The sequence below is a fragment of the Ovis canadensis genome, chromosome Y (assembly GCF_042477335.2).
Source record: "Ovis canadensis isolate MfBH-ARS-UI-01 breed Bighorn chromosome Y, ARS-UI_OviCan_v2, whole genome shotgun sequence".
In the NCBI taxonomy this organism is placed as follows: Eukaryota; Metazoa; Chordata; class Mammalia; order Artiodactyla; family Bovidae; genus Ovis; species Ovis canadensis.
This window is the reverse complement of record NC_091271.1, coordinates 762,133-785,780: the sequence shown is the minus strand read 5'-3', so window position 1 is coordinate 785,780 and position 23,648 is coordinate 762,133. Positions and strand designations below refer to the sequence as shown.

Genomic DNA, 23,648 nt, shown 5'->3' with positions numbered 1-23,648 from the left:
ATCTATCCATACATATCTATCCATCCATGCATCCCTCATATCTATCCATGCATCTATCATATCTATCCATCCATCCATGCATCCATCATATCTATCTATCCATTCATCCATCCATCATATCCATCCATCTACCCATCCATCCATCATATCGATCCATCCGTCCATCACCCACCTCTCCAGCCCTGTCTAGCCCGGGCACACAGGAGGGGTGATTCAGTCCCCCAGTGGACAGGACGCCTGCGGACGGCCGGGTTATCACCATTAGTGGGCAGCTACTGCCTTCTAGTGGACACAGACCAGAGCCTCTACTGAATGCGTTGCAGCCGCCCAGGGCAGCCCCACGAAAAAGCATGATTTGGCCCAGACCGTTAGGAGTGCTTAGGCTGAGAAGTGCCCGCACCCCCAACGCAGGCCGGGCACCTTTATCTCCGCAGACCCCCACTGCACTCTGGGGACCACCATCTGCACAGACCACCGCGCCCCGAAAACCCCCATCTCCACACACCCGCACTGCATTCAGGGGACCCCATCTCCGCCGCCATCAAGCCCCGGGGACTCCCGTCTCCGCCCCCAGCAAGCCCCAGGGACCCCCGTCTCCGCCCCCATCAAGTCCTAGAGACTCCCACCTCCGCCCCCATCGAGCCCCGGGAACCCCTGTCTCCGCCCCCATCGAGCCCCGAGGACCCCCGTCTCCGGCCCATGAAGCCCTGGGGACCCCCGTCTCCGCCCCCATCGAGCCCCCGGGACCCCCGTCTTCGGCCCATGAAGCCCCGGGGACCCCTGTCTCCGCCCACATCAAATCCTAGAGACCGCCGTTTCCGCCCCCATCAAGTCCTAGAGACCCCCACCTCCGCCCCCATCGAGCCCCCGGGACCCCCGTCTCCGCCCCCATCGAGCCCCGGGGACCCCCGTCTCCCCGGCATCAGCCCCGGGGACCCTCGTCTCCGCCCCCATCAAGTCCTAGAGACCCCCACCTCCGCCCCCATCGAGCCCCCGGGACCCCCGTCTCCGCCCCCATCGAGCCCCCGGGACCCCCGTCTCCCCGGCATCAGCCCCGGGGACCCTCGTCTCCGCCCCCATCAAGTCCTAGAGACCCCCACCTCCGTCCCCATCGAGCCCCCGGGACCCCCGTCTCCGCCCCCATCGAGCCCCCGGGACCCCCGTCTCCGCCCCCATCGAGCTCCCGGGACCCCCGTCTCCGCCCCCATCGAGCCCCCGGGAACCCCGTTTCCGCTGCATCAAGCCCCGGGGACCCTCATCTCTGCGCTCCCAAGATGCCTTGCGGGCACCGGGTCCCGCCCTCCGCCCGGGCCTGACAGGAATCCCCAGCAGCTGGGGGCGGGGCGAGCTGGAGGCGGGGCTTCAAGATGGGGCGGGGCTTCGTTCCCTGGCTGCCCGGAAGCGCCGCCGGAGCCTCGCCTGCCTCGGGGGAGGGCGTGGCCTTGGGAAGAGAGGCCTGGGCGAGGTTCCAACTGCCGGGGCGGGGCTTCGCTGGCGGCCCGCCTGGAGCGAGCTTTCATTGGTAGTGAGGCAGGGCCGCGGGCAGGCAGAGGCGGGGTTTCGTTGGTGGTGCGGCCTGGGCGAAGTCTTCATTGGTGGTGAGGTCCGGCTGTGGGCGGGCCTGGGGCGGGGCTTCGTTGGTGGCAAGGCTTGGGCGTGGCTCCGACGGATGGGGCGGGTCTTCATGGTGGGCAGGGGCCTGGGGCGGGGCCTGTGCGGGCCGAGGCGGGGTTTCATTGGTGATGAGGCCTGGGCGTGGCTCCAGCGACCGGGGACGGGCCTAGAATGGGGCGGGGCATTGTGGGGCGGGGCCTGGGCCGGGTGGCTGCGCGCTGGCCGCGCGGGTCTCCCGGCGCTGGTCTCCCGGCGCGGGCGCGTGGCGCCATGCTGCTGCGCCCGGTGATCGGGAAGCTGCAGCACAAGCGCGTGGTGTTGGCCAGCTCCTCCCCGCGCCGCCGGGAGATCCTCAGCAATGCTGTGAGTGGCCCGGGCCCGGGGCCTGGGGGGGGCAGGGCCTGCGGGCCCGGGCCTAGTGACCCGAGGCCTCGGGACCCCCGGCGCCGTGACCCGGGCCTCCCGGATGGGCCCCAGAGTTGCGGGTCCGGGGCCTAGAAACTAGGGGCGTCTTAGTAGTTAGGGGAGGGCTTTGGCCAGTGTCCGGAGGTTGGAGACGAGTGCCCGAGGGTCCTGATGACCTAGGCTTCGTGGGCGGGGCGCCTTGGTGGGTCTGCAGGGCCACTGCTTAGTTATTGAGGATTCTACTGACTTCGGGGGGCGGATGTAAGAGAGGGTGGGTGTTTGCAGGCCCGGGGTCAGCAGTGGGACCGACTGACGGGGTCAAAGATGCAGGGTCTCAGGACAGAGGCCTTGTGACTGAGGGTCTGGTGAGCAGGGCGTGGGGGTCAGGAATCTGCAGGGCTGGGGGCCTAAGTGACTGGGTATCCGGGTGCAGCACTGGGGCCTGCGGTGGCCAGAGGGTAGGACCCTAGTGACCAGGGTCCAGATCTATGGTGTTCGTGATCGGGGGAGGGCCAGGGTCTTCCAGCCAGGGCTCAGTGACCTGGCGATCTGCTGGCCAGGGGGTGTGGGGTTGCCAGGCCAAGGTCAGGTCTGTGTGCCTGAGCTGGATTCGTCCAGGTGTTGTTGGGGGGGGTGAGGGGCGGCAGGGAAGGGGACAGAGACCCTGGATAGGGCTTGGTCTGCACGGGGTGGCCCTATCTGGGGGGGGGGGGGCGCGCAGAGAAGCGGGGATACCAGCTAGGGGAACAGATAGAGCCAGAAATTCTTGCCTGGGTGGGGGGCGCGAGCTGGGCTGGGCGGGGGGCGTGAGCCGGGCTGGGGAGGGGGCGTGAGCTGGGCTGGGGGTGTCGTGAGCTGGGCTGGGCGGGGGCGTGAGCTGGGATGGGCGGGGAAAGGTACAGAATGAGAAGCGCTATATGTACCTCCCAGCAAGGGTACAGAACCGGAGGTGGGGGGTGTCTCATAGTGTGACCCAGGGGTTAACTGGGGGTCCGGGAGGTCCACGATGGAGGTGGGGAGGGGGCTGGGGTGCAGAAAAGTAAGAAGCAGAGGCTGCTCACAGAGGTCCCCACGTGGGGAGTGCGGGAGGGGGAGTTTGACCCTGTGTGGTCAAGACCCCCAGCCCCCACTCTGGAGGCAGCAGTGTCCGTGACCCGCCTTCCGCAGGCACTGCCGGGTCGCCTGTGTCGGGCACCAAGTCAGAGCAGCCTAGTTGTTCCCACACACACGCAGCCGCTGTATTTGTGGCCTTTCCTGCACGTGCTGCCGTCTCAGTAGTCTGATCGCTGTAAGGGCGAAATGCCGGCCTTTGGGACTCTCCAGGAGCCCTCTGACCCCTCGGGGCTGCACCCCAATCAATAGTGCCCTGCTGGCCTCTGCGTGCACAGAGGTCTTCCCACCAGGGTCCCCGAGCCGCTGCCCGCCCCCGCTCCACACACACACCGGTCACACTCGCGCCGCAGCCGGGCGTCGGCCCTTGGTCAGTGTCCATAGTCAGGGAAGGGGGGCTGGGCAGGGACTTTCAGTTCCTGCCCACTGTCAGCATCCTGGGGCTCCCCCCGCCCAAACCCGTCTTCTCTCCTGTTCCAGGGCCTCAGGTTCGAGGTGGTCCCGTCCAGGTTCAAGGAGAAGCTGCACAAGGGCTCGTTCGCCGCCCCGCACGCGTACGCCGTGGAAACGGCCAAGCAGAAGGCGCTGGAGGTGGCCGACCGGATGCACCAGGCGAGGGCTCCTTTCCTGGGTCTCCTGCCAGCGGGCTGTCCTCAGGTTTCACTCACACCTGTTGTAAATCGGTGCCCTTCGCAGCAGGCAGTAGGTGTAGCTTCTCTGCGACTGAGTGTCCCTGTGTTGTGGCCACGTGTAATTCACGCGATGGTATCGTTTATACAGCGTTATCCGTCACTTTGCTAGTACGTAAGGTGCTGTTGCAGTTCATATCAGAGCGCCACTCAGGACAAAGAACTGATGTGCCTAGTCTGTTCCGAGGTGTTCCCATGCCGTGTGCTACTGTGACTAATAACACAGCATCGTTTATGATACAGAATTCCCTGGATTCTGGATAGAATACTGGAGGAGGAAATGGCAACCCACTCCAGTCTTCTCACCTGGAGAATCCCATGGACAGAGGAGCCTGGCGGGCTACAGCCCCTGGGGTCGCAGAGACTTGAACGCGACTGAGCATGATCTAGAATTAATGCATCTTTAACACTAAATTACCATATAATATACTATATACTGTGGCATTTACCGGAGAAGGCGATGGCACCCCACTCCAATACTCCTGCCTGGAAAATCCCATGGACAGAGGAGCCTAGAAGGCTGCAGTCCATGGGGTCATTGAGGGTCTGAGTGACTTCACTTTCACTTTCCTGCATTGGAGAAGGAAATGGCAACCCGCTCCAGTGTTCTTGCCTGGAGAATCCCAGGGACGGGGGAGCCTGGTGAGCTGCCGTCTATGGGGTCACACAGAGTTGGACACGACTGAAGCGACTTAGCAGCAGCTTATTATATAACAGCGTCATTGATGATATAGAAACAGTGTAGTTTATATATTGCAGTTACTATTTAATATAGTATACTATTTAATATAACAGCATTATTTATGATGGGGACATGGTGCACTGTTACTATTTAATATATTATGGTATTTAGTGTAACAGCATCATGATATAGAAAATAATATAAGTAGTTTATTACTATTACTGTATAACCAATTATAGTATATAACAGCATCGTTTATGATATAGAAACAGTGTTGCTAATACATTACTGTTACTGTTTAAGATACTATGGTATTTAATATAGCAGCATCACTTATGGGAATAACATAGTCTCTTTATTGCTGTAAGTGTTAGTATGGAATATCCAATTGCAATTGACATAACCATATCACTTAATGATGTAGAATTAGTACACCTCATCTATTATGAGGTGTTATTCTCTAATATAGAAAACATATAGTGTCGTATACTATATACTTTCATGTATAGTATATATAATGCTATATAGCATACATAGGAAATTATATACACTATAATAATATAAAAGTACCACTTTAATATAGAATTTATATAGCTTATCTCTGTTACTATAAACTGTGCTAATTAATATAACAGTGTCATTTATGACATAGAATCAATGTAGCTTCCTATTACTTATAATAATTATAAGTAATAAAATATATATTATTATATATGAAAGTCCTAGGCAAGGATACTAGAGTGGGTTGCCATTTCCTCCTCCAGGGGATCTTCCCCACCCAGGGATTGAACCCAGGTCTCCTGCATTGCAAGCAGGTTCTTTACCATCTCAGCCTCCTGGGAAGTCACATTATATATACTAATATATAAGTGGGGCCCCCGTGGTAGCTCAGTGGTAAAGAACCCACGTACCAATGCTGGAGACGCAGGTTTGATCCCTGGGTGGGAAACATCCCTTGGAGAAGGGGCATGGCAACCCACTCCAGGATTCTTGCCTGGAGAATCCCATGGACAGAGGAGCCTGGCGGGCTACAGTCCGCGGGGTCGCAAAGAGTCAGACACGACTGAGTGGCTAACTTTCTCTTCCACTGTCTCCCTTGATCGATGGCTTGAGGACACTCCAGGCTCACTCTCTAAAGCAGGACTGGATCCTTAACTAAGCTGTGATGCTGGGTGCCGCGCGTCGTGACGTGAAAATGTGTAAGGCGTACAGGCTGGTCCTGCCTAAAGTTGAGTCTGCGTTTCTTGCAGAAGGACCTGCGGGCCCCGGACGTGGTCATCGGAGCCGACACCATCGTGGTGAGCCTGCTTTCCGGCTTTCTGTGTCACTGGCGGCTGAATCCAGGCCTTGGGAAGGCGGGTTCTTTCTGTGAGACCTGGGGGAGAATCCGCCCCAGGCCTCTCTCTGTCCTGGCTGCTGATGCTTTTTTTTCCAAATTCCTGGGCGTCCCTGGGGTGGTGGCCACCTCCCTCCCGTCTCTGCCTCCGTCTCCACGCGGCCTCTGCTCTGTGTCTCTCCTGTTACAAGAACACCATCCATCACGGATTATGATGCGCCTGGCTCCAGTATGACCTACTGGTAGATTTTGTTACATCTGCAAAGATCCTATTATCGGATAATGTCCTGTTCTCAGGGCTGGGGGGTCAGGACCTGGGGAAAAGGAATCTCCCCGAGATAGGGGTTTTGGCCGCCGAGAGTCGGGCCTTCGGACGGGTCATCACAGTGACCCGTAGAGCAGCTCTGTCTCGCTGGGCATGGCTGTCTGTCTGAGACCCCGGCTGGCCTGATGGGGAGCATTGCCCAGGGATGCTGGGCCTCGTTGCTGAGCTGTTCATAGCAGCAGTGTCCCTGGAGGAGTGTGTCGGTGGATGATGGATGGACGGATGATGGACAAATGGATGGTTGGGTTGGTGGTTGGATGGATGATGGATGAATGGATGGATGGTTGATGGATGGGTGGATAGATAGATGGATGGATGGTTGGGTTGATGGTTGGATGGATGATGGATGGGTGGATGGTTGGGTGGATGGAAGGATGAATGGATGGATGGTTGATGGATGGGTGGGTGGATGATGGATGGATGTTTGGGTAGATGGTTGGAGGGATGGGTGGATGATGGATGGATAATGGATAGAAGATGCATGGATGGATGGATGACTGAATGGATAGATGGACGGATAGATGGACAGATGGTTGGATGGGCAAATGATGGGTGGTTGGGTGGATGGATAGATGGATGGATGGTTGAGTTGATGGGTGGATGGATGGATGGTTAGATAATGGATGGATGGATAGATGGATGCATAGTTGGGGAGATGGTTGGATGGATAAATGGATGGTTGGATGGATGATGAACAGATGATGGATTGATGATGGATGGAAGGATGAGTGGATGGATGGGTGGATGAATGATGAGTAGAAGGTTGGATGGATAGATGGATGGATGGGTGGATGGATAGATGGATAGAAGATGCATGGATGGATGGTTGGGTAGATGGTTGGATGGATAAATGGATGAGTGGATGGATGATGGATGGATGGATGGTGGATGGATGGATGGATGGATGGTGGATGAATGTGTAGATGGTTGGTTGGATGGGTGGATAATGGATGGATGGATAGATGGATAGAAGATGCATGGATGGATGGTTGGGAAGATGGTTAGATGGACTGATGGATGGGTGGCTAGACAGATGGTTGGATGGATAGATGGATGGATGGGTGGATGGATAGATAGATAGAAGATGCATGGATGGATGGTTGGGTAGATGGTTGGATGGACTGATGGATGGGTGGCTAGATGGATGGGTGGATAGATGATGGGTGGATGGATGGATGATGCATAGATGGGTAGGTGGTTGGATGGATAGAATGATACGTGGATGGATGGATAAGCAGCATGGGGTCCAGCCACACAGTGGAATATGACGCGGTCATCAAAGGAGGGAAGCCCCAACACAGGCTACAACGTGGATGGACCTCGAGCACACAGCGCTCAGTGAGAGAATCAGGACGCAGACGGGTGCATATTACTGTATTTGTATGAAATATCCAGAATAGGGAAATCCACTGAGGAAGGAATCGGATCAGCAGTTGTCAGGGGCTGGGGAGCGAGGTGGGGAGAGCAGCTTGTGGGGATGGGGTGTTCCAGATGATGGAAGACTTGGGGAGCTGGATAGCGACCCTCACCCAACAGTGGAAATGTACCACGTGGTTTCATTTAACATGGTGAGTGCCACATTATACGAATCTCACCTAAATTAAAGAAAAAAAAAATACGTGAGTCTGAACCGGTGCAGAGTGCAGCTGGCGCAGAGCAGCTCGCGGAGCAGAAGCAACTCTCCGTGGCGTTCCTCTCGCAGGCGGTCGGGGGGCTGATCCTGGAGAAGCCGGTGGACAAGCAAGACGCCTACCGCATGCTCTCGAGGTGGGTGGGTCCCGGCGGGCCTCCGGGGACGCGTGGGACAGAGGCTGGCCGCTCGCCATCTGCCCACTCACCGTCAGCATCCGCTCATCAGCCGTCTGTCCACCCACCCACTACCCATCACGTCCCCGTGTCTGCCACGGGCATCATATCGGCTGTCTCCCATAGACAGCCCCTCCTGGTTCAGGTCAGAGGACCAGGCCACGCCCTTGAACCGACCTCGACTCTTAACCGGGCTCCGACTCCCCACACCCCCCCCCCCACCCTCAGGGTCTCCTCCTGGCTCGGTCATGCTGAGTGTCCAGGCCCAGGACTGCACAGGGACCCGGGAAAGGGGCGGCCTAGAGTGGCCAGGATCTGGGTCCTCCGTGCCCCGCCGGCCGCTCCCATCAGGGTCCACGTGGTCCCGTGAGATGGCCTGACCAGCCCCCCAGCCCCTCAGTGCAGTGACCACAGTCTCGCGGGGAAGCTTCACGGTCCCCGAGACGGTTGCCTTGGCGATCGCGCAGCGGGGGTGATGAGCGGGGAGGGGGGTGGGGCGGTGGGTGGACAGAGGCCTCGTGCTGCGGGGCAGGGGTCGCCCTGCTTTCCAGAGACACTCCGGACACTCACCCGTCCGGCCCGGCCGTGTGTTGCAGGCTCAGCGGGAAGGAGCACAGCGTGTTCACGGGCGTGGCCATCGTCCACTGCTGCACCAGAGGTACCTGGACGGCCCGCATCCCCCACCTCCCCTGGGAGTCAGGGCCACCGTCGGAGCAGCCGGGGCTCCTGGGGGGAGGACCCGGGCGCCCTGGGGCGTCCCTGTCTTTGCTACCACGTGGGCCCGCCCTCCCAGCTAGCCTGGGAACGTTGGGGTCCCACGTGGAAATATGGGGGTTCATCGTGAGCACCCAGTGGACCCCATGTAGGGTGCGGGGGACATTCCACCTCGTCCAACACGACCCACCCAGAGCCTGCCTTTGAGCTCTCTGGTCTGAACGGGGGAGAAGTTTGGCTCCCATTGGCAGGCATTAAGACATACCGTGATGAAAAGATTGTTTATTTTTTTTAAAGCACAGAAAGCCTGAGGAATAACTTTTAAAGCTGCTTAAAAGGGATTTTAGCCCCAGGAAGGACCCTGTCATGGGATTTAGGGCCATCCTCATCCAGGGGGAACCTTATCTCGGACCCTTCACTTCATCACGTCTGCAGAGACCCTGTTTCCATACACAGTCCTGTTCTGAGGTTCTAGGTGGGCGTGACGTTCAAGGAGCAGCGTGGAGCCTGCTGGGGGCTTCCCAGGTGGCTCAGCGGTAAGGAACCCGCCTGCCAGTGCAGGAGACACGAGAGACGGGAGTTCGATCCCTGGGTCAGGAAGATCCCCTGGAGAAGGGAATGGCAGCCCACTCCAGTGTTCTTGCCCGGAGAATCTCAGGGACGGAGGAGCCTGGGATCAGAAAGGGTCGGACACGACTGAGACACCGACCTTGCACGCACACACTCGTTGACCCCGGGACGCCTGGTGTGGAGATTTCTCACAAGGGGCCCCTCTGTGTGCCCAGCATGCTACGTGCATGGGGCATTTCCAACCCTGCAGCCGAAAGCCTCATGAAGATCCCAGAATTACCCTGTCATAATGATAACTCCAGTCCATAAATGTTCTATCGGCTTCCCTGGCGGCTCAGATGGTAAAGGATCTCCCTGCAGTGCAGGAGACCCAGGTTCAGTCCCTGGGTGGGGAGGATCCCCTGGAGGAGGAAATGGCACCCCACTCCAGCATTCTTGCCTGGAGAATCCCATGGACAGAGGAGCCTGGAGAGCTACGGTCCACGGGGTCGGAAAGAGTCGGACACGACTGAGCAACTTCACTTTCACTTCACTTTCTGTTTTATTCTGTCTCTGTTTACCTGTCTACAGTGGGCAATCCTTTATCCCATATTAATGGTCCTGTGTGTGTGTGTGTGTGTGTGGAGCACATGCAAAGCTCAGGCTTTATCCCGTATTAATGGTCCTGTGTGTGTGTGTGTGTGTGTGTGTGTGGATCACATGCAAAGCTCAGGCTTTATCCCGTATTAATGGTCCTGTGTGTGTGTGTGTGTGTGTGGAGCACATGCAAAGCTCAGGCTTTATCCCGTATTAATGGTCCTGTGTGTGTGTGTGTGTGTGTGGATCACATGCAAAGCTCAGGCTTTATCCCGTATTAATGGTCCTGTGTGTGTGTGTGTGTGTGTGTGTGGATCACATGCAAAGCTCAGGCTTTATCCCGTATTAATGGTCCTGTGTGTGTGTGTGTGTGTGGATCACATGCAAAGCTCAGGCTTTATCCCGTATTAATGATCCTGTGTGTGTGTGTGTGTGTGTGTGGATCACATGCAAAGCTCAGGCTTTGTTGCTGTCCACTCGCTCAGTCATGTCTGACTCTCTGCGACCCCGTGGACTGCAGCACGCCAGGCCTCCCTGTCCATCAGCAACTCCCGTAGCTTGCTCAAACCCATGTCCATTGAGTCAGTGATGCCATCCAGCCATCTCGTCCTCTGTCGTCCCCTTCTCCTCCCGCCTTCAGTCTTTCCCAGCATCAGGGTCTTTTCCAGTGAGTCAGTTCATCTCATGAGGTGGCCAAAGCACTGGAGCTTCGGCTTCAGCATCAGGCTTGCCTCCTCCTGGGCTCAAAGGGTTAGACCCACGGGCCCCCAGGGGCAGCAGTTGCGTCCCCTCACCACAGCGCACACTTCCTTGCAGACGGTCAGCTGGACACTGAGGTGTCCGAGTTCTACGAGGAGACCACGGTGAAGTTCTCGGAGCTGTCGGAGGAGCTGCTGTGGGAATACATCGACAGCGGGGAGCCCGTGTGAGTCTCTGTCCGCAGCCGCGGTGCTGAACCCAGTCTCTGTCCGGAACCGCGGTGCTGAACCCAGTCTCTGTCCGGAACCGCGGTGCTGAATGCCCGCCGTGGGCAGGAGACAGGACAGGGCTGAGCCCGCGTTGGGGGCCTGTGCCTGCCATGGGCTCAAGGGCCCAGGGCCGGGCAGCGTGCTTAGGAAGGATGGAAGGATGTCTTACCCCGCCCTCCCGTCCTGACACCACTGCCGTCTCCCGCAGCAAAGGGCAGCGCTGTGGGTCGGGCGGGTCAGGGCAGATGCTGCCGTGGGGCTGGTCTCCCCACCCAGTGTCCGTGATAGTCACTCAGTCATGCCCGACTCTCTGCAACCCCACGGACTGTAGCCCACCAGGCTCCTCTGTCCGTGGGATTCTCCAGGCAAGAACACTGGAGTCGGTTGCCAGACCGTTCTCCAGGAAATCCTCCCAACCTGGGGATCGAACCTGTGTCCCCTGCATTGGAGGCACATTCTTTACGACTAGTGCCCCCTGGGAAACTCTTTGGCACAAGGAAACCCCCCACACCCCAAATCCCAGCTCCTGCCGTTCTGTGCACCCTGGTCTGTGGGGGGTTGGTGGTTAGAGTTGAGAAGGGCTGGGGGCTCAGTCAGGGTGGACAGAAAAGGATGGACCCCTTTTCCCCTGTAAGGAGGTCTCAGCAGAGGTTTCCAGGAAGACCCGGGCTGTGGACCCCCGCGAGGAGTCCTCCTATCGAGGCTCTGGTCAGAGACATGCGGGAAAACCCCACTGGGGGGCCCCAGTCTCTTGTGGGCAAAGCTCACCCCTCAGGAGACCCAGGCCTGGTGTGGGGGCAGGTGCCCCCTCGCGCACCCCCATAAGCCGCCATGGAGCCTTCATCCCGTCCTGGGGGCGGGACCAACGGATGCTCCTGGGGGCTGGTCCTGGAGCCGGCCACCCCCGGCACACAGCTGCCCAGAGCCGGCCGGGTGTGCGCAGCCAGCAAAGCTCAGCATCACCGTGTCCACCTCTTCTCTGCTTCCCGCCGTGCAGGGACAAGGCCGGCGGCTACGGGATCCAGGCGCTGGGTGGGATGTTGGTGGAGTACGTGCGCGGCGACTTCCTCAACGTGGTGGGCTTCCCGCTGAACCGCTTCTGCAAGGAGCTGGCGCGCCTGTACCACGCACCCCGGGCCCCCGGCACCCCGCGGCCGGTCCAGCACGACTCCATCCCAGCTGTCGACACGTTCGAGGATCTCAGCGACGGCGAGGGAGGCGGCTCTGACCCCGCTCGGGCCAGCGGGGGCCTGCAGGCTGGCGGGGCACGGCCGCAGGCTCCCCGCACCCAGGAGGCGGACCTGAACGGGGTGGCGGACAGCCAGCCCGGGCTCCCCGCGGGCCTCCTGGAGCTGATGGACGGCTTCAAAGCATCCAAGGTACCTGTGTGCATTCGCAGTCAGCTGACCCCCAGCACGGAGGCGCTTCAAACCACAGGCAGCCATCACACACCCGCCACCCCAGCCCTGAGGACCAGACGGCTGAGGTCAAGGGGTCTCAGGGCTGAGCTTCCTGTAGAGGTTCCAGGCGAGGGTCCTCCCGGTCTCAGGGCTGAGCTTCCTGTAGAGGTTTCAGGCGAGGGTCCTCCCCGCCTCTTCCGGCGTCTGGGGGCTCCGGGCGTCCGTCCCTGGGCTGTGGCCGCCTCCCTCCCGTCTCCGCCTCCGTCTCCACGTGGCTTCTGCGCTGCGTCCGTGTCTCTCCTCTTCGCTGTCTTATAAGGACCCTGTGGTGGGGTTTGGGGCCACCCCCATCCAGGCGGACCTCATCTCAGACCTTCACTCCATCATGTCTACGGAAACATTTTATTTCCACGGAAGGCCTCGTTCGCACATTCTGGGGGTCAGGACGTGAGCGTCATCGTGTTTGAACACGGCTGGCAGGGCTGGGGCGGGGTCCGTGTGGGTGTCTGAGGCTGACAGGGCTCGCATTGTATTTCCACGGAAGGCCTCGTTCGCACATTCTGGGGGCCAGGACGTGAGCGTCATCGTGTTTGAACACGGCTGGCAGGGCTGGGGCGGGGTCCGTGTGGGTGTCTGAGGCTGACGGCTCACCCCACCCTGTCCCCACGTGTCCGGGGAAGGCCCCTTTGTCACGAGAGCCGCGGGGAGGTTAGGCTGTCCCGTGAGCTGTGTGGTGAGCGGCGTGGACAGGGTGTGTCTTGCAGAGAGCGCCCAAGTCCACACGCAGCCTCACCTCAAGGTCCCAGGGCTTGTGGTCTCGACGTGGGCACCGTGGGGAGCTACCACGCGCCCCTTGACTGTGGCACGCTGGGTTTTCTCTGCCGAGAGAGCTTTGCTGCTTAACCCTCACCGACTTGTTCTTCCCTGGAGCAAGCCTTGTGCAAGCTGGAGCCTGAAGCCAACTCTCCCCTGCGGAAGAAGGCTCCCTGATGGGCGGGGTGTTTCTGACAGTCCCGGGCCCCTTCCCCACGCCTTGCCGCCGTCCATGGGGGTCACAAGCGGTTGGTCAGACACGTCGAAGCCTGACTGTGGCCCTCCTTCACGGTCAGGTCCTGCTCACGGCCTGCAAGCTCCAAGTGTTCGATGTACTGAAAGACCGAGGACCCCTGTCGGCCACGGACGTCGCCCGCGAAATCGACGCCTCGGTGGGCGGCACCGCGCGCCTGCTTGACGTCTGTGCAGCCCTGGGGTTGCTGGACAAGTCGGACAGAGGTGAGGGGGCTTCCCGGGTGTCGTCACGGTGGCTCCGCAGGCAGGACCCGGCCGCCAAGTGACGGTGGCTCCTGAGCAGAGATGGGCAGACCTGCCGGCCCTGTGTCCCGGGCGCGGGGCGGTTCCCAGAGGTGGGGAGCGGGGCGGGGCAAAGAGGAAAGAGGGGTGTGTGTGTGTGATGTTTAGGAGGAAAGGTGCGTGTGTGAGAGATGTTTAGGGGGAAACAGCTGTGTGTGTGTGTGATGTTGGAAAGGTGTGTGTGTGTGTGTATGTGATGTTTAGGAGGAAAGGTGTGTGTGTGTGTGATGTTTAGAAGGAAACAGGTGTGTGTGTGTGTGATGTTTGGAGGAAACAGGTGTGTGTGTGAGAGAGATGTTTAGGAGGAAACAGCTCTGTGTGTGTGTGTGTGATGTTGGAAAGGTGTGTGTGTGTACATGATGTTTACGAGGAAAAGTGTGTGTGAGAGATGTTTAGGGGGAAACAGCTGTGTGTGTGTGTGTGATGTTGGAAAGGTGTCTGTGTGTGTGATGTTTAGAAGGAAACAGGTGTGTGTGAGAGAGATGTTTAGGAGGAAACAGCTCTGTGTGTGTGATGCTGGAAAGGTGTGTGTGTGATGTTTAGGAGTTAACAGTTTGTGTGTGTGTGTGTTGTTCAGGAGGAAACAGGTGTGTGTGTGATGTTAGGAGGAAACAGGTGTGTGTGTCTGTGTGTGATGTTTAGGAGGAAAGGTGTGTGTGTGTGTGTGTGTGTGTGATGTCTAGGAGGAAACAGGTGTGTGTGTGTGTGTGTGATGTTTAGGAGGAACCAGGGGTGTGTGTGTGTGTGTATGTGTGTGGTGTTCAAGAGAGAGACTTCCTGACGGACTCAGAGGGGCTGTATCAGCCAAGGTTCTCCAAGGAAACCACTCGTAGGGTGTGTGCGTGTGTGCAGCATAGATACCTGCGTGTCCTTACTTAGCTGTTCAGCTAGGCAGACAGGTGAGGTGCATGCCTAGAGGCTGCCTGATGGTGGCATGATACTTGGATGGATGGATGGATGGATTCACGGGTGGGCAAACAGGTAACAGATGCATGCCGCTTGCTCAGGCGCTGCAGTCTCGGCCAGCTTTTTTGAGACCCCACGGACTGTAGCCCGCCAGGCTCCTCTGTCCCCGGGATTCTCCAGGCAAGAAGACTGGAGTGGGCTGCCATGCCCTCCTCCAGGGGATCTTGCCCACCCAGGGATCAAACTTGCGTCTTCTGTGTTTCCTGCAGCGGCCACAAGACTGTTGACTGCTGAGGCCCCGGGGAGCCCAGCAGATGGATGGGTGGATGGGTAAATGATAGGTAGCGTGACCGATTCATAGGTGAATGTATAGACGTGTGAATGGTAAGCAGATGGGTGAATTGATAGTTGGCAGAAAGCTCCCCAGGCAGATAGCTGATGAAGAAGCAGAGGGCAGATAGACAGATAAACAGAAAACAGGATAAGGGGATGGGGGGGTGACAGGAAGACAGACGGACGATAAGCACAGGCTGACGGACGGACAGGCGGATAAACAGATAGTAGACACACTGATAGATTAAGAGATATAAACTGATAACAGAGATGACAGTCAGGTAGACCGATAAAGTGAAAAGGGAAAGTGAGGTCGCTCAGTCGTGTCCGACTCTTTGCGACCCCACGGCCTGTAGCCCACCAGGCTCCTCCGTCCACGGGATTTCCCAGGCAAGAACACTGGAGCGGGTCGCCATTTCCTTCTCCAGGGTAGACAGATAGATGATGGATAAATGGGCGATACATGGAGGGATTGATGGATAGGCAACAGATGTGTCGATGGATAAACAATAGATGAGCTGAGGTGACAGATGATAGGTACATAGATTTATTCACACACAGATGACAGATGCTGAACAGACAGGGAGATGATACGTATATAGACGGACAGATAGATGGTTAACAGATGCGTGAGAGAGATGGAGGTGATGGACAGATACTAAACAGACAGGCTGATACATAGACGGGCTGCCCAGGGGGCTCCATGGTGAAGAACCTGCCTGCCAGTGCAAGAGACGCGGGTTCGGCTCCTGAGTCGGGAAGATCCCCTGGAGGAGGAAGTGGCAACCCACTGCAGTATTCTGGCTTGGAGAGTCCCATGGATAGAGGAGCCCGGCGGGCTGCAGTCCATGGGGTTGCAGAGAGTCGGGCGCGCGCGAGGGCGTCACGCTGTCGGCCAACGATGCTTGCGCTAACCCCCCGGGAACCCGAGCGGCGGCTGCCCCCGCTCCCCTCCCCGTCTCTCTGATGTTCCGGGCAGCCCTTATGGGGGTCCCACGACACCCCGTCCTTTCAGGTTACAGCAACACGGAGACGGCCAGCCTGCACCTGGCGTCGGACGGCGAGCAGTCTCTCCACGGCCTGGCCGCCTACCACGACGGGCCCGTCTGGGGCGCCTTCACGCACCTGGGCCGGGCCGTGCGGGAGGGGGCAGCGTGGACCCCAGAGCCACTGCTGCAGGTACCCCAGAACCTGATGCTGCTTTTCACGTGCCGTCTCTGCCGCTGAGGGACTTGCCACGGGCGCCGAAAGCATCCCAGACCCGGGGACCATCAGAACCCGTTATCCCAGTGGGAGGCTGTGGATGCGGGCTCTTAGGGACGGCGTGGGGGGCACCCAGCCGCCCACAGCTGCCGAAGAGGGTGTTTCCATGAAGGGGCTGCCGCAAGCCAATGCCCCCCGTTTCCTTCGTGAGGTTAGATTGCGCAGAGACAGTGCCTTGTGAGCTCGGGGTCCACAAATCCCTCCCTGCCCTGCCTCCTGGCTCCTGACCCTCCAGAGAGAGCCTTGTTGGGTGTTCAGTGGGTCTGGGCGGGGGTGCGGGTGGGGCTTCCCTGGTGGCTCAGCTGGTGAAGAAGCCACCTGCAATGCCAGAGACTTGGGTTTGATCCCTGGGTTGCGGAGATCCCCTGGAGGAGGAAATGGCAACCCACTCCAGTATTCTGGCCTGGAGAATCCCATGGACTATCCACGGGGTTGCAAAGAGTCGGACACGACTGAACAAGTTGCTTCCCTGGTGCCTCAGATGGTAAAGAATCTGCCTGCAACGTGGGAAACCGGGGTTCGATCCCTGGCTGAAGACGGTCCCCTGGAGGAGGGCGTGGCAACCCAGTCCACTACTCTGGCCTGGAGAATCCCACGGACTGTATAGTCCACGGGTCACAAAGAGCTGGGCAAGACTCAGCGACTCTCAGCTTCTTTCCACTTAGAAACGAAGGACATTTATTTCCTATGGTCGTAGCAGCTGGATGTCTGAGATCGCGGCGAAGCTGGGTTTAGTGTCCGGTGAGGACGCAGTTCCTGGCTCCTCGATGGACGTCTTCTTGTCCTCCCCTCCGTCCCTTGCTGTGTCCCCCGGGCCCCTCCCCATCTGCCTACCAAGCCCCCCCTGTTTAGTCCCTCGGTCGTGTCTGTCTGTCTGCGACCCCATGGACTGTCGCCCGCCAGGCTCCTCTGCGCATGGGATGCTCCAGGCAAGGATACTGGAGTGGGTTGCCATGCCCTCTTCTACGGGATCTTCCCGACCCAGAGGTGGAGCCCAGGTCTCCTGCACGGCACGTGGACTCTTTACCGTCTGATCCACCAGGGAAGCCCTTGATGTCCCCTGCCCTCAAGAGATGCCACGCAGAACGTCATCCCGGGTGCAGGACTGCCTGGGCCCCCGGTGGGTCTCTCCTGAGATCCTGTTCCGTTTCAGGGCCCCCACAAGTGGAGCACAGAGGCGACCCTGCAGTTCATGAGGGCCTCGCACAGCCTCAGCAAGCTGACCGCCCAGCACGTGGCCACGGCCTTTGACCTATCCCCATTCACCTCCGCCTGCCACCTGGGAGGTACGTCCCTTCGCCCGACAGAAGTCAGGGGAACGGGTGCGAGCGTCCCTTCTCTTGTCGGAAGCTGCAGATGCCGTACCTGCAGATAGGCTAACCCAGTGGTTCAGATGGGAAAGAATCCACCTGCAAGGCAGGAGACCCAAGTTCAGTCCCTAGGTCGGGAAGATCTCCTGGAGAAGGGAATGGCAACCCGCTCCAGTGTTCTTGCCTGGGGAATCCCCAGGGACAGAGGAGCCTGGCGGGGCTACAAGTCCATGGGGCTGCGGAACCGGACACGACTGAGCGACTAATATGCTCTACCTACTAATAAGACTTGGAAAATGGGTTTATCTCTACAAACCACACAAGCATCTACGTGTATCCTGGGTGGATGCGGGGCTTGGGGTGATATTCCCAAGTGCTAGGAGGTCCCAGGGATGGCTCGGGACCCTCATAGAGTTTATCAGACCCTTCCTGGGGGCTGCCAAGCAGAGGAGGGGACCATGGAACCTGTCTGCTGCCATCTCACGAGGTCTAATTATGCCGCACACACACACACACACACACACACACACACACACACATCCTCCACCCCTCCCAGCCAATGCTTCCCCAGGACATGGGACGGAGGAGGAGCAGATGCCTTCCCAAGGGGTGTGGTGGGATTGGGGTCCTAGGAGGGCTCCTGAGCTGCCAGCTTGCATTTTCCCGTCCTCTGCAGAGCTCTCCTCCAGAGTGGCCCAGAGTGGCTGCTCTGGTACCAGCCATCACATCTGCACTCCCGCAACAGAAGGGAGAAGCAAAGAGTATAACTCTGTAGAACTCTGCTCTAAGGGTTCCCTGTGGATCTCTGTCCACCCTGCTCATCTGGCTCAGGCCAGCGCTTGCTCCAGCACCACTCCCCAAGGCCCTGAGCTTGAGACAGCAGAGGTCTTCCCACTGGCTGACCTCCTTTGAGGGCACAGGCTCAGGTCACGTCCGAGCGCGCTGATTTGGCCCTGCCAGAGCTGCACCTCTGGAGACAGGCCAGGATGGCCCAGAGTCCACGTGTCTTCCCACAGGCTGCACGGGCGCCCTGGCCCACAAGCTTGTCCAGGAGTACCCGCGTCTGCAGGTGACCGTGTTTGACCTCCCAGAGGTCATCAAGCTTGCCGGGGACTTCCAGACCGACGCACAGCCGTCAGAGCGGGTCCACTTTGTGCCAGGTCAGTGCGGCGTCCTTGCCTGCCTGCTGTCCGTCTTTGGGCGGCCTTATCTGTCTCCTGTATGGGGTGAGTTGGGGCTTCCCCGGTGGCGCAGTGGTAAGGAGCCAGCCTGCCGAAGCCGGAGATGTGGGTCCGTCCCTGGGTCGGGAAGATCCCCTGGAGGAGGAGGTGGCACCCGCTCCGGTGTTCTTTCCTGGGAAATCCAGCAGACAGAGGAGTTTGGTGGGCCACAGTCCATGGGGTGTCAGAGAGCTGGGCACGACTGAGCGCGCACACGTATGCGGTCTGTGTGTGTCCTGCATCTGTGTCTCTGTATCTGAGTGTGTATTATCCGAGTGTGCGTGCCTGTGTGTGCGAGCCTGTGAGTGTGTGCCTGTGTTTCTGTGTGTTTGTGCCTCCATCTGTGTTTCTGTATCTGAGTGTGTATCTGAGTGTGTATCTGAGTGTGTATTATCTGAGTGTGCGTGCCTGAGTGTGTGCATGTGTTTCTGTGAGTGTGTTTGTGTCTCCATCTGTGTCTCTGTATCTGAGCGTGTATCTGAGTGTGCGTGCCTGAGTGTGTGCATGTGTGTGTATGTGTGTCTTTGTGCCTCCGTGTCTCTGTATCTGTGTGTATCTGAGTGTGTATCTGAGTGTGCGTGCCTGTGAGTGTGTGCATGTGTTTCTGTGTGTTTGTGCCTCCATCTGTGTCTCTGTCTGAGTGTGTATCTGAGTGTGCGTGCCTGTGAGTGTGTGCGTGTGTTTCTGTGAGTGTGTTTGTGCCTCCATCTGTGTCTCTGTATCTGAGTGTGTATCTGAGTGTGCGTGCCTGAGTGTGTGCCTGTGTGTCTGTGAGTGTGTTTGTGCCTCCATCTGTGTCTCTGTCTCTGAGTGTGTATCTGAGTGTGCGTGCCTGAGTGTGTGCGTGTGTTTCTGTGAGTGTGTTTGTGTCTCCATCTGTGTCTCTGTATCTGAGCGTGTATCTGAGTGTGCGTGCCTGAGTGTGTGCCTGTGTCTGTGAGTGTGTTTGTGTCTCCATCTGTGTCTCTGTATGTGAGTGTGTATCTGAGTGTGTATCTGAGTGTGCGTGCCCGAGTGTGTGCATGTGTGTGTGTATCTACGCATGCATGCGCGGTCTGTGTGTGTGTGTCTAAACATGTATGTGCGCGTGGGTCTGCGTGTCTAGGCGTGCATTTTCCCGTGTGTCGTCGTGTCTGTGTGTGTAAAGTGAAAAAGCGTCAGCTGTTCACTCCGAGACCGCGTGGACTAGCCCCCCAGGCGCCTCTGCCCATGGGGACTCCCCGGGCAGGAACGGGGGAGCGGGTTGCCAGGCCCTCCTCCAGGCGACCTTCCCGACCCAGGGACTGAACCCGCGTCTGCTGCACCGGGGGTGGAGTCCTTGCTGTCTGGGCCACCGGGGTGTTGAGTGTGCACGTGTGTGTGTACACATGCACGCTTCCGCCTGAGTGTGCGTCCGGGTGCGTCTCTGGCTCTCTGTGGCCTGTGCACACGCATGTTTCTGCCTGTGTCTGTGTGTCTGCATGTGTGTGTAGCTGCGTGTGTCTGTGTCACTGTGTGTGTCTGTGTATAACTGTGTGTGCAGCTGTGTGTAGCTGTGTGTGTGTATACTTGTGTGTATAGCTGTGTGTGTCTGTGTGTAGCGGTGTGTGTCTCTGTATAATTGTGTGTGTAGCTGTGTGTGTATTATTGTGTGTATAGCTGTGTGTGTGTGTAGCTCTGTGTCTCTGTATAATTGTATGTGTAGCTGTGTGTAGTGTGTCTCTGTATAATTGTGTGTATAGCTGTGTGTGTCTGTGTGTCACTGTGTGTAGCTGTGTCTGTGTGTCGCTGTCTCTGTGTCTGTATGTAGCTGTGTGTCGCTGTGTGTAGCTGTGTGTCTGTGTCGCTGTGTGTAGCTGTGTGTCTCTGTCGCTGTGTGTCGCTGTGTGTCTCTGTCGCTGTGTGTCGCTGTGTGTCTGTGTGTCGCTGTGTCTGTGTGTTACATCTGTGTCACTGTGTGTCTGTATATAATTGTGTGTGTAGCTGTCTGTCTGTGTGTAATTGTGTGTCTGTGTGTCGCTGTGTCTCTGTGTGTTACATCTGTGTGTAGGACGCCGGCCGCAGGGGTCCCTGTGGCCTCCACACCTCCACCCCGTCTGTGTTTAAACCAGGTGACCTTTCCAGCGACAGCCTCCCGCCCGCAGACCTATACATTTTCTGCAGCCTCCTGCACGACTGGCCCAACGACCGACTCCACGGGCTCCTGAGCCGGATCTCCGGCAGCTGCAAACCAGGTGAGACCCTGGACTTGCCTTTTCTCCGTGCACTTTTCTGTCTTCACACTTAAAGACAATTTCCGATTCAAAAAAGAAACAAAGAAACGGAATGAGTGTTTCACAGTCAGCCTCCCCACCCATCCGGCTCGGGGTCCGGGGCCCAGTTTACCGTCTGCCCGGGACACGGCTGATTCGCAGTCGTCCTCATTCATTTCTGAGGTTTCCAGCAGCAGTATGCGAATGGGGGTCTCATGGGCTCCCCCTGGTGGCTAAAGAATCTGCCCGCAATGCGGGAGATACAGGTTCGATCCCTGAGTTGGGAAGATCCCCTGGACAAGGGAAAGGCTACCCACTCCAGTATTCCTGCCTGGAGAATCCCACGGATGGAGGAGCCTGGTGGGCTACAGTCCATGGGGTCGCAGAGTCCGACACGACTGAGGGACTGAGCACAGCGCAGCTCCGGGCATCGCAGAGGCTGCGGCTCTGGGCCTGCGGACAGAATTCCTCCCACCTTCCCCACAGGGAAGTCCTCCGGCGGGGAGCCCCGGGGGCACCCGCGGGCTGGGTCCTGGGACGCCTGCCGGTCCCTTCCCCTTATTTCCGTGTCTGTCTCCCCAGGCGCTGGCCTCCTGCTGGCCGAACTGGCGCCCGCCGAGGAGGAGGACGAGGCCAGCGGGGCGGCGCGGAGGCCCCCCGGGCTGCGGACCCTGGGGGTGGGCCGGGGCCCCCGGAGCCGCGGGCAGTACCGGCGCCTCCTGCAGCGGCTCGGCTTCCAGGACGTGCAGGCGGCGCGCGCGGGAGGCCTGCTGCACGTGGTCCTGGGGACCCGGGCCCCACCCTGACGGTCGCCCCGCCGCGAGCTCACAGCGCGAGCCGGGCTGGGATGATTCCCAGAGAAGAGGTGTCTCGCGGGGCAACGATTATTAAAGGAGGCGGAAAGCAGGCAGTCTCCGCGCGCGTCTGTAGGGGGTGCCCTGGACCCAGGACATGCGCGCCCCCAACCCGGGAGCGGAAGGCTACGCGGGCTGGGAGTGCTTGGTGGGGGAGCGTCGCGGGGACTCGGAGAGGGGCCTGGGGCGCCCCGGGGCTGGAGGCGACCGACAGAGGGGACCCCCAGGAAAGCCAGGGGGCGCGGTCCTCCCCCCGAGGGCACCTGGTCGCAGCCGGGCTGGGCCCCCAGTGACAAGTGACAAGTGCAAAGCCAGCCCCGGGGGCGCGTGGGGGGCGCGGTCCCTCGGGACGACAGGTTCCCTAGAAGAAACTTTCCCTTCTAACCAGAGGGGTCTGAACACCCGCCCGCGGGGAGGGGGGTACCCGAACCCTCCACCCCACCCCCAAGAGCCCTTGCTGCAGTCCGCCTAATGCAGGCGGGACTCAGGGGTCCCACACCCACGACCAGGCCCGCGAGCCAAGGACACGCCCGAGCGAGACCCCCAGCTGGAGGCTGACGGCAGCTAACGTCTGCGGAAGCGAGGCGCGCCGGCCCGTGCGGGCCTTATCCGCCTCACTCTCCTTTTCCTGTTGGGACTCTTTGCAGTTAAAAAAACACACACACATTAAACGCGAGAGGTGGAATACGACTGACGGACACGCAACCCGTCTCTTCATCGCTCCAAACGCGAAGAAGCAGGCGCGCTAGGGTCAAAGAGCCCGCCTGCTAGTGCCGGAGACCTAAGAGCCGCAGCTTCGAGCCCCGGGTGGGGAAGATCCCTTGCAGGAGGAAATGGTGACCCACGGCAGTACCCTTGCCTCGAGAATCCCACGGACAGGGGAGGCTGGGGGGCTGCGGTCCACGGGGTCGCAGAGAGTCGGAGACGAGCAAAGCAACTGAGCGTGCACAAGGGTTTCCAGGCTAGAATTTGCCAGGGCCTGGCCCCACCCTCCAGGCGCAGTCCGTTCATTTACTCACTCAGCAGATGACGGCCTGCCTACTGCCCAGCAGGACTGTCTGCACGCATCACGGGCTCACATCTGCCCTTTTCACGCCTCTGGGGTGCGTGGGTGGGCACGACCATAGGCCAAAAGGATGTAACTTGACCACCAGTGTGTCCGGCCTGCCCGCCTCACCAACATTCCCTCATAGGATCCCTGGGGGTCTCCAGCGGGCACGGTCACCGAGCGGGCCACCCATCAGTCACCAGACCAGGTCCCTTAAAGGCAGGGTCTGATCCTGGCAGCGCCAGTGGTAAAAAAGAAACAAACAAAAAGGCCACTTGCCGATGGAGGAGACGTCGGTTTCATCTCTGTGCTGGGAAGACCCCCTGGAGGAGGGCATGGCGACCCACTCCAGGATTCTTGCCTGGAGAATCCCAAGGACAGAGGAGCCTGGTGGGCTGCAGTCCATGGGGTCGCAGAGAGTCAGACACGCCTGAGCGACTGAGCAGAGGGCAATGCTGTCTCTGGCTGACACCGAGGGGGGACTCACAGAGAGCTTGGCTCGTGCACCCCATTCCCCTCCACCCCCGAAATGCGCCCCTCAGCTCTTGCGTTACTCAGCCAATCGTCTTTAACCACCTCTTTTAGTTAACCCACCCATCTTTCAGATGTCGCTGAGTCATTAAGCGTCCTGTCTGGCTTTTTTTTTTTTTGCAACCCACACGGACTGCAGCCCGCCAAGCTCCTCTGTCCGTGGGATTTCTCAGCCAAGACTGCTGGAGCTTCCCTGTGGCTCAGATGGTAAAGCATCTGCCTGCAGTGCAGGAGACCTGGCTTCGATCCCGAGGCCGGCAAGATCCCCCTGGAGGAGGAAGTGGCAACCCGCTCCAGCAGGCTGGCTACAGTCTGTGGGGTCGGGGAGTCGGACGTGACAGGACAAAAACCATCTCTCGGATACGCAGCCTCTAACGCTGTGCACGTCGGAATTAAAGCTCGGGCCG

At 58.9% G+C, this 23,648-nt stretch overlaps 1 protein-coding gene across 4 annotated transcripts; it reads left to right on the top strand.

Annotated features, from left to right (window-relative positions):
- The first annotated feature begins 1,788 nt into the window (after window positions 1-1,788).
- LOC138431352 (probable bifunctional dTTP/UTP pyrophosphatase/methyltransferase protein) lies at window positions 1,789-21,714 on the top strand. Of its 4 annotated transcripts, none has more exons than XM_069573430.2 (13): window positions 1,789-1,977; window positions 3,610-3,741; window positions 5,751-5,798; window positions 7,864-7,928; window positions 8,564-8,625; window positions 10,644-10,752; window positions 11,793-12,174; window positions 13,305-13,467; window positions 15,800-15,963; window positions 17,201-17,333; window positions 18,374-18,517; window positions 20,668-20,790; window positions 21,391-21,714. In XM_069573430.2, exons 1-13 carry the CDS (start codon window positions 1,885-1,887, stop codon window positions 21,612-21,614), a joined length of 1,842 nt encoding a protein of 613 aa, XP_069429531.2. In that variant the 5' UTR covers window positions 1,789-1,884; the 3' UTR covers window positions 21,615-21,714. The 4 variants fall into 4 exon arrangements, with proteins under 4 accessions (XP_069429531.2, XP_069429529.1, XP_069429530.1 ...); XM_069573428.1 differs by having other exon boundaries at window positions 7,768-7,928; XM_069573429.2 differs by having other exon boundaries at window positions 3,610-3,786.
- The last annotated feature ends 1,934 nt before the right edge of the window (window positions 21,715-23,648 follow it).